The sequence below is a fragment of the Ailuropoda melanoleuca genome, chromosome 5 (assembly GCF_002007445.2).
Source record: "Ailuropoda melanoleuca isolate Jingjing chromosome 5, ASM200744v2, whole genome shotgun sequence".
Taxonomy (NCBI): Eukaryota; Metazoa; Chordata; class Mammalia; order Carnivora; family Ursidae; genus Ailuropoda; species Ailuropoda melanoleuca.
Genome location: NC_048222.1, coordinates 95,300,233 through 95,311,132, shown reverse-complemented (window position 1 = coordinate 95,311,132; position 10,900 = coordinate 95,300,233). Strand labels below are relative to the sequence as shown.

At 33.9% G+C, this 10,900-nt stretch overlaps 1 protein-coding gene across 4 annotated transcripts in view; it reads right to left on the bottom strand.

The window, feature by feature from the left end:
• FSTL5 (follistatin like 5) overlaps window positions 1-10,900 on the bottom strand; it is a 720,210-nt gene that overhangs the window by 314,969 nt on the left and 394,341 nt on the right. For all 4 annotated transcript variants that reach the window (XM_002916266.4, XM_034661428.1, XM_034661429.1 and 1 more), the window contains exon 6: window positions 8,595-8,715. In XM_002916266.4, the coding sequence (XP_002916312.1) occupies window positions 8,595-8,715 (121 nt within the window). The remainder of the gene's footprint in view (window positions 1-8,594; window positions 8,716-10,900) is intronic.

The window sequence follows — 10,900 nt, the reverse complement described above, 5'->3', positions numbered from 1 at the left end:
CTAGCTGTCTCTATCTCTGTCAAATAAATAAATAAATAAAATCTTAAAAAAAAAACTAATATTAGATACTCGACTTAAATCTTATGATTTCTATATGTTATTGATAAGGCCTACTTAAAACTTCTTGTTTTATCAAGTTATATCCATGTAACCACTCTATGAAGGTGGTAGAACTCTCAAGTAAGAGGGTAGGCCTCCGGCTGACTTAACAATATGTAACAGTAATAATAACTATATATTAAAATATGCTTAGCAAAAAAGTATTTTTTAAGTACTAGCTTCCAAATCCTTGAATTAAAAAATATATATATTTTTTAAAGATTAATTGCCTATATCTTATATATTTTATATACATTTTTATATAAATTATCTTATATATTTAAAAAGCACTTGATTTTGTATATCACAGTATTCATTTTGTAGATAAATGCCTCCACAATGGATCATTTGACAGAGCACTATCCTATAAAGAAACTTTCAACTGGGGCGCCCAGGTGGCTCAGTCAGTTAAGCGTCTGCCTTGGGTTCAGGTCATGATTCCAGGGTCCTGGGATCGAAGGCCCCACATCCGGCTCCAGCTCAGAGTGAAGTCTGTTTCTCCCTCTGCCCCTCCCCCTTGCTCATGTTTTTTCTCCCTCTCTCGCTTTCAAATAAATAAAATCTTTAAGAAAAAAACAAAGAAACTTTCAACTGGAAAATGGAAATGAAATTTGTTCCCTCAGACTAACCTTGAGTAGGGAATTCAGAAAACAGCTACTAATTAAAACATGATACATTACATTCAAATTGTTTTAAACTGTTGAACAATAGCTAGCCAGTTAACAATTAAATTCCACTAGTAGAAACTCAGTTTGGAAATCTGAGATACTTCTTATTTGTTTGTTTATTTATTTATTCATTCATTTATTTTTTAAATAGGCTCCACATCCAACATGGGGCTTGAACTCATGGCCCTGAGATTAAGAGTCACATGCTCGGGGCGCCTGGGTGGCTCCGTCATTAAGCGTCTGTCTTTGGCTCAGGGCGTGATCCCGGCGTTCTGAGATTGAGCCCCACATCAGGCTCCTCCACTGGGAGCCTGCTTCTTTCTCTCCCACCCCCCCTGCTTGTGTTCCCCTCTCTCGCTGGCTATCTCTCTCTCTGTCAAGTAAATAAATAAAATCTTTAAAAAAAAAAAAAACCCTAACATAAAAAAAAAAAAAAAGAGTCACATGCTCTACAGCCTGAGCTACCAGGTGCCACTGAGCTACTTTAAGTTGAAGTTAAGGCTTTGGTGCTAAGCTGCCACAACTCTGTCACGCCCAAATGGATCAGATCTGCGGCAGCAGTGTAGCTGGTGATCTCCAAAGGAAAGCCATTATGAAGAAGATGCCATGCAGATAGGGTTTCAGAACCACAGGAGCACAATGCATGGCTCAATTCAAAGAGTTTCTGAGAAATCGCTATAAAGGACGGGGTTAACAAAGCCAAAGTACCAATGAATTACAGAAATGATTTTGAGAGTCCCAAACAGCCTCAGGCTAACTCTGTTGCTGAATACCATGCTGAAGTCAGGGGAAAGTAATTTTAATTCAGACCCACTAAGTTATGACTGACAATATACGGTGCAGTGTGGAAAAATAAGAATGAATAATCAATTTCCATTTTATTGTTTCTTATTTCAATTTTATTTTGCGTCAGAAAAGGCCTTACTCTCAATAACTATGTGACAAAAAAGAGTCAATACTTTAAAAAATAAATACAAGTGTTTCACTTGAAATAGAAGAGAAACTAAAATATCTAATTGTCTGCTTTTAGGAGAACCAAATAGGTCAGGAAGCAAAATTACCAGTGAGAAATCATGATAGAGGCTATAGGTAAAAGAAGAAACATAAAGGTGCACTAGCTACCAAAGATTAAGGTAATCTTAGCAATTGGGAGGAGAGGGTCATCTTAACATAGAAAAAAAAATTAAGACTTTCATTCTTTTTAAAATTATAGTTTAAATTGTGTTGCCTGACCTGTTGTCTTTCTCTTCACAGTTGGTATGTAAAAATAATTTATTTTGTTAAGACCACAATTTGTCCTTTTGGAATACATGTCTATAGGTTGGGCCTCAACAATCATGTTGGACAATCCTTTCTCTATAAGGTCTAAAGAACTTAGATAAAACAACAGTAATATAAAGTGGAAATTATCTGTAAGTGAATGGTGCTGAGCTTTATTTACCAAAACTGTCAGGGCATCTCTATAAACTTTGATATAGAAAATTATAATTACACAAACAAGTGAATTAATTTTTTAATCGAAATATGTTGTAGAAGAGTTATTTTCCCAATGTGCCAGGCAATTAAAGCTGCTGCAGGGTTTCATATTACAAAGATCTGTGTATGAGGTTATTCTATAATATAGCTGTATCAATGTCTAATACAGCCTTTCCCAAACCAGTGTGGGATTTCTTGTAAGTCTAAAAAGTAGAATGTTATGAGCACCATAGAAGCCCTCTTCTCCCCCTGTGTTCCCACACCATCACCTGCCACCTCCTCCAAAGGCAACCATTAGGTTAACTACGAAAACCATAGAAGAGTTTTACCTATTTTGGATTTTAACGAAACATGTACTCAATGTACGCTTTGCGCGCTCTGCTTCTTTGCTCCGCACTTTTTTTCTTTCACTTTTCTTTTTTTTTTTTTTTTACATTTAACCTCTCAACCGCCAGCACTTTTGCTTCTACCTCTACATCTCTGCTGAAAATGCTGTGCCCAAAGTCACCAACGCCCGCCTTATTGCCAAATCTATTGACAATTTATTTGTCATATATGCTCTTGTTTTGAACTCAGGTGAGGAAACTGCGGTCAAAAATTTTTTACTAAAATTGTATGATGATGTAGTCCTTTGGTTTACTTCCTACCTAAGTGTGGTTTTTAGTTTGTTTGTGCTTTGTTTTTAAATTAATTAATTAATTTTAAGTTTTAGTTCCTTATTGCTCTTTTGCTCATCTCTTCTCTCTTTACATACTCACCTTGGTTACCCCATTTCCTGCCAGAGTATCAAGTTTTAACTATATGTCCCATATCTCTATTTGTGGTCCTGAACTCCCACTTGAGCTCTAGGCCACAATATTCTCCAACCAAATGTTTCTATGTGAATATGCCAATATGTTGAAAATTTAACTCAGCATATGTCCCCAAACCTGCTTCTCTTCCTAGTGTGCCCTACTTTAATGAATAGCATCATAGTTCACCTTGGTATGCAAGCTAGAGAACTAGACATTATCCTTGACCCTATCCTCTCCATCTCATGTATATGTAATCATTCATCAAGTTGAGAGGATTCTGCTTGTAAGTTATTGTCCAAATATGACAACCTCTCTATATTATTACTATTGCTCCTTTAGTCCTGGGCCTGTCACCTTTAACCCACCTTACTGTAAGAGTCTTAATTCTCACTAAACTGCTATTTTTCTCGAAAAAATGTCTTTCATATACTAATGACCTAATATCTATGAATATTAACATCATATTCATATTTCATTGCTCTGATTATTCGATGGTTCCAATAAGTAATATTTTTATTATAGCAATTGTGATTTCCTAGAAAATGATTTTTTTCCTTATAATGTCATTATCAAAACTGTATCTCATTAAGAAGTGTTTCATATAAAGAGAGATGACATTTTGAATATAATCATGAATAGTTAGGCAATTTAAAATAACTGTTCTATGTTTTTTTTAATATTTTAAAATTTCAGAATCCTAATTACCTATTCTTTTTAAGAAAGGAGAAAGAACTATTATACAATTAGTTTCAATATAAATGCTCACTGTCGATGCATTATGCTTGCAAAAAACTATTTCATGCCTAGTAGAAACACATCTTTTTTTGGATCCTTCCTCACATAAAGACCATTTTGAATTGATAGAGATTTATTTAAGTGTGACATTAGAACTTGAACTACTAGAATACCTATATATATATATATCTTGAAATACAAGTATATGGTTTTGGGAACTGCAACTCATAAGAATTTAGTAGAATTTCAAGAATCTATCAGAATTGCAAACTCCTCATTTCAAACAATTTTACAACTTAGCACTTGAGCCAAAACAATGTATAATTTAACTCTCAATTTATAATTTAACATAATTTAGGAAAATAAAGTACATAGAAACCATTCTCAAAACAAATATTCTTTCTGGATAGCCAATTGTACCAGTTTTTGCTAGTTAGAAATAAAAACAATTAATTCCTAAAATCAAAATCCTATCATGGTAATTTATCTTCTTAATTGAGTTTGACTGCAAAAATAAGTAAACATAAACATTTTTCTGAATATCAGTTCCGAAACTGAATGCCTTAATTCAGTGTTTGGTCATGGTTGATGGCAAATCATTTGGATTTACCTACAGACTTAAAGAGAAGATGTAGTGCTCCATGTAAATCAAACAATCAAGACATTTCAATTTAATTTTGAATGGAAAGAAAATAAAGTGCTGGTTCCTTGTATGTTAATTCAAGTCCTTGTGATTAATAATGGCACTGCTGACTCATTTTTAATTCTATAAGAAATTTTTGCACTGAAAAATATACACACTTTACTGAAAATATTCAAGACAACAGAATAACTGTGTGAAAGGTGTTCACCATCTGACCAGCGGATTTAGTATTTCCTCTAAGTATTCAAAACTATGCCACTGACCTCGTTTAAAATTTATTTGATCCCATTAAATAGATTTCCAAGTTTGTTAATCAAACTAGGCATGATTTAGAATATTTGATACTCACACTGAGGATTTATTTTAAATACCTTTTTAATAATGCCAAAATTCTGGAGAAAAAATTAAGAATACCATCCAATGCCTGTTGTAAAATATTAAAATAATTCATCTTATCGAAAAAGGGGCAGGGAGGCTATTTTACAGAGATCCTTATGCAGCTGTGGTTTTTTTTTTTTATCATCAACCTTTTCTTGTTTGCACATTACCTTTTACTTTACTTTCTTCCATTTTATACCATGGCATAAAGAATGATAAATTGAACTCCAAAAATCTGTATCTACCGGCAAATAATTAATGGATCAAGAGAATTTCTTTTCTTTTCTTCTTCTTCTTTTTAAACTTCTCTGGACTTAGTTTATTCCTCTGTACATTCATTTAGGGATTTTCTAGTTTTCTGGGTTCTCTTTTTAGGAATTATCTGGGGGAATCATTCTGGATGTAAAAAAAAATATTATTTTAACCCATATTAGATCTGCCATTTTTATCATTGTCTGTCTGAGATTATATATTCCTAAGGGAAAGAAAATCAATCTTTTTACGTTGCTTTAACTATCACAGCATTCTATGCACATGGGTACTTAATATACAATTTTTGAATAGATTGCTTTTCTCACTATTGTTACACATTTTTATTCATGAAACTACCTTAGTATTTTATAATACAGTGACTTTTGAAATCATGCCATTATAAAAAGCCTGTCACTAAACTTCACAAAACTAAAGTGGGTTTAGTTGTAAAGTATTATAACAGATGGAAAGAAAGAAATAGATATATATTTCCTATTGAAGAAGTATAAATACCTCTTATTAATGCAGACACAATCCATACAAATTAATTCTGCTATCTCTGAGGGATCATTGTATAGTTTGATGACCTGTTTAAATAAGTGCAACACTGAAAATATAATACTTTCCAGAAAATCACTTGGTGAGACCTGAAAGACTATTAAAATATTCCATATAATTCCAGCATTACTTAGAAACACATTATCTTCTCTAAATGATTATGTGAACATCATTTTATTATTGTTAAGGGATAGTTTTGCGATTACACAAAAAGAAAAAAGATCATAATATGATTGCTGATTGCCAAGTGCTTTCATTACCTAATATCTCTTTACGACTCAGAATATTAAAAATGTAGACCTTTTGCGTTATACATAATTTTGACCTAATGGCAGAGACATTACAATATTCATTAAGTTCATTCCATTTACTATAAATAATTTCCATAAAATTGTTACCATATTACCTTCTAATAGTTAACCCAAATCATATAGATTTTTTTCCCTTTCAACTCCAACAGTTCTGAGTATAATTTAGCTCCTTCATAGACAACATTTTACTATTGCTCTATTGAATGCTTTTATTTATGATACAGATTTCCGAATTGTAGAATTTTCTTTATCAGAACAATTAACCGTCCCACCTTGCCTTCCTTACCAACATCAAATTATATCTCAAAACACAGTATCATTTTTTTTCCCTGGGATAGGGGCAAGCAGGAGTATTCTGGACAAGTTCTTGTTTACTGATATTGCCAGTGATCATTATTCAGTCTTTGTTGTGCTGTCATAAAAACAACATAATTTTTATACATTATTTTTATTGTTTTAGTTTGTAGCTCCACCATTTCATCATCAACAATAACTATATTTTGAATAAATATTCTACACAGACATCCATTTAATTATCTTATTGATGCTTGATAAATTGCATACCATTAAAAATATGTTCTGCTCTTGCTGCAAGTTTCAATTTCTTTTACTTCGATCTATGTATCTGCATAGTGTAAGGGTGAAGGTTTCAAGTTGGCAGATTAGACTGCTTACTTAATAAAACAAGTTAGTAAAATAGTAATAATAATTTATATATTTTCATAGAATTTCAGACGTGGAACAGATCTTACAGTTGAACTAGTTTCTGTAAATACCCTGATATACACTTGAGTTTTTATGGATGCTATTCTTTTCATCCAGTTTCCAATCTCCTATTGCCTAAAGTCCATATCCATTCAATTGCTACCACCTTCAAAAAGTCTCCTTGATTTCCCAAACTGGAGATTATATTTTCAATTCACTTAATATTTTATGTAGGTTTTTTTATGATGTCATCCCTTCTATCTTGCATATAGTATCTATATAATAATATAATAGGATGGTATAAATATAAATGTAATTTCTTTCCTAATAGACCATAATATCTTCCCCTTGCCGCCGTGAGCACACAAACTAATGCCTATAACGGAGTGAAGTTTAGTGGAAAACACATAGACTTCACAGTCTGACAGAGGTTTATTATTATTTTTTTTTAAAGATTTTATTTATTCATTTGAGACAGAGAGAGAGGGAGAGAGCAAGCACAAGGAGGGGGAACAGCAGGCAGAGGGAGAAGCACCTCACTGAGCAAAGCCCAGTGCGGGGCTCAATCCCAGGACCCTGGGATCATGACCTGAGTGGAAGGCAGACACTTAACAGACTGAGCCACCCAGGCGCCTCTGACAGAGGTTTAATTATAAACTCAGGCACTTAGTTCTTAATGCTCTGTGCTTTAGTTTCTTCATACAAATACATAATAATAATACTGCTTTCTTGCTTTTACCTTTGAAATATAGTCTCACCTGGTGACATACTCCTAAGTTATTTATGGAGTCATCCTGCCTTGGTATCCTGCCCTTTCATTTGAAATGGAAATGCAATTTAATTAAATCTGAAGAGCATACTGATATCTTGCCTTAAAGCTTTGTAACCTGCAACTGTTTCACATATATTATTTTGCTTGTACCAAATATTATGTAACATATAATTTAATGTTTAATATAAAATTATCATATGACAAGAAAATTGCTATACTTGCTTATATGAATTTTCAGAAATTTAAGTCATTTCCCTAACATCAGACCACTGAGAGATGGCAGAGGCATAATTCAAAAGAGATCTTTTCACACCAAGTACATACACTATTTCCTGCCTTTCTGGAAAGCAATATATAAGTGTGTATATATATAACATATTAAAGGTTGCTAGATAGATGATAGATACACAAATACATAGATAAATAGATATAAAAAATACTGGTTTCAGTGCTGAATTAAATCCTGTTGACCTTGTGATTTTCAAATACCAACCATTTAATTTAATTTTTGTGCACATCTCTTAATTCTTTCCTTTCTATTTTTTGTCCCCTAGTCTTTTCTCTTTGAATTATTTTTAAAGGATAACTTGATAGGTAATTTTTTTGAGCCAGATTATCTTTATAACTCCCTTTTATCAAGCCCATATAGTCAATTTAAAGAAGTCTTTAAGCAATGGAAGCATATATAAATTATTCCAAAGTACCTTAACATAAATATGATTTTCCATTCTTATACTTGTTAACATAATGCAAACTCTAACTAGTAATCTGCTTTGGTTTCCCAATAGTGTAAAAAAAAAAGTCACTGTGTATATAATTAAATTGTTTTGATATATGGTGAAAACCAGTCAAGTGCTGCTCCTACTCCAAACCTTAGAAACAACATTGTGGAATTAATATTTTCAGCTAAAATCAATAAGAACTGATATCCAGGGTTATCAAGTATTCCCAGTTTTTTTCTTTTTTCTTTTTTTATTTTTATGTTCAATTAGCCAGCATATAGCTCCTGTTTTTCATTTTTAGAATTACTAAACTCCTTCATTTTTACATATGTTTCAATACAGTTAAGAACTTAAATTATCTTGCTTAGATCACTTCTCTTAAAAAAACAGCCGGTACTCTGTGATCAAGCAAGCACACTGTATTGTGTAAAGAAACAGGAAAAAGAACAAAGAGGAAATCGAGAATGAATATTATACTCACGGAATGTTCTATAAAGTTCTTCAAGAGCCAGGTGCTTGTCAGAGTTAAAATCATCGTATTTCAGTAGATCATACAAAGTACAATCAGAAAGATCCTTGCCAAGTTCTTCCTGTTTTATCACCTGACAAGGAAATTAAACCATATAATTATAACCATCTTAACATTTCTATAGTATAATTAATTATACATAATAATCATTTAATACATCATTTTAAATCTTCAGTACAGCAAAGAACTGAACCTATGAAAAATCCAGATTTTCGGTTACTGGACAATTATTTTTAACCATTCCAAAGATATAAAATTAAAACGTTCAGATAGGTACTTAGAAATTAGTCCAAAATTTCTAATACAAAAATTTCACAGTAGGACCCAGAAAAACATGAACTTTACAAGGACATTTTGTATTTCACTCATTTTGTTTGCTCCATTTATACTGACTCAAGGAAATGTCTCCACATGAAAATTGCCTCCTACGTCTCAGTGACCTCTGTCAAAATAAAACAGGACTCTTTTCTCAACAAAATAGCGAGATCGTTTGTTCCAACTTTCATCTTCAAATTATTTGTGAAAAATGAAGTTAGATTTTTTTTTTTCTCCTCTGCCTAAACTCCTCCTCAGCTGGAAGTTAAGCCATTTGGGATTGTGCATTAAGTCCCTCCGTCACAAAAGAGCTATTAAGCAAATGACTGTTTCCAGGAGCCAGAGAGAATTAATGCACCAATTGATGATGAAAATCTATCCAAGTGTGGGTGAGAAAAATCATCAAACTACTTTTCTACTCTGTGCTCTGTCCTACGGACTGAGACTGTAGCTTTTTTATACTCTACTGCTTTGACTATTGCTTCTCAAATGAAAGAGCTCCCCAAGATTTTTCAAGCATTCCTATCCATCTGGGGGGCTGCAGCTGTTTCCATGGCTTGTCACATTCTCCCACATACCGAGGCAGCATTTCACATTGCTTCCAGCTGCGCATTACAGTGTGTGTGTGTGTTTTTTTTTTTTTTTTTTAAAGGTTTCATTTATTTATTCGATAGAGATAGAGACAGCCAGCGAGAGAGGGAACACAAGCAGGGGGAGTGGGAGAGGAAGAAGCAGGCTCATAGCAGAAGAGCCTGACGTGGGGCTCGATCCCAGAACGCCGGGATCACGCCCTGAGCCGAAGGCAGACGCTTTAACCGCTGTGCCACCCAGGCGCCCCTACAGTGTGTGTTTTTTAAAAGGCGGTGCCATGCGATCAGAAAACGCAGGCTCTTGAAGTCGGCCAGCTCTGGGTTCCGCTTCTGCCAATGCCACTTAACAGTTCTGTAATTTCTGGCAAATCATTTAACCTTTCCTCAATTAGAAATTGAAGATAGTAACATTTGTCTCTCATGGTTATCGTGAAGGTTATACACACGCGCGCGCATATATATACATAAACATGCACGCATACACTCATATAGTTAGATGCAAGACAATATATAATGTGCACTCAGAAGTAATCATTAAAGTCAAAAGCAATGATTTTTTAAAAATGTAATGTGCTTCTATTCGAATAATTCACCGCTGATTTCCACACCAGCTTGCACTGCTGTGTACTCACAATGTATTGCTGTTTTTGATAAAGCAGCGTGCTTCAGTCCTTGTTGGATCAATGGCAGATTTGTGATACCAACTTCTAAAGATTCTCAGATGCTATCGAACTTTTTTTCTTTCTTTCTTTCTTTCTTTCTTTCTTTCTTTCTTTCTTTCTTTTCTTTTCTTTTCTTTTTTTTTTTTTTATAACCCTTTTGGGAACACTTCCATGTTACAAGTTCAGTTACACCTGAGTGTGGATGAGCTCTAGCGGTAGCTCTGAGGATGGAGCTTAGCATTAAGGGTCACTAGAGCCTCCAGCCCCCTTCCGTAGCCACCTGCGCATTGCCAAATAGAACTTCCACAATATACCGGGTTATCTACTCTTGCGTTATATATTCACATTTCATTGGTGAAGCTGGCATCTATTCGCTGCTTTAGAGGAGGGAGAAAAAGGCAAAACATTTATCTGCTTTAATTGAGCCGTATAAATAGATACTATTGAGAGGGAGTATTAAGCCCTACACTCCTGCACAGTCCAGCTGGAGGGATTAACAAAACTATGTAATGGCTGAAGCCATCTCTCCTATAAGCCGAATGAGAAAACTAATACTGCTTTTCTATTTAGAAAGCAACAGAGCTCTCAGTCATTCTCCATCTGTTATTTGTTAGATCATGGAAAATGACTTTTCCTGGGTGGTAGGGGGGCAGCGTATTTCATCTTACCTCACTATGCTCTTCCTCAAGAT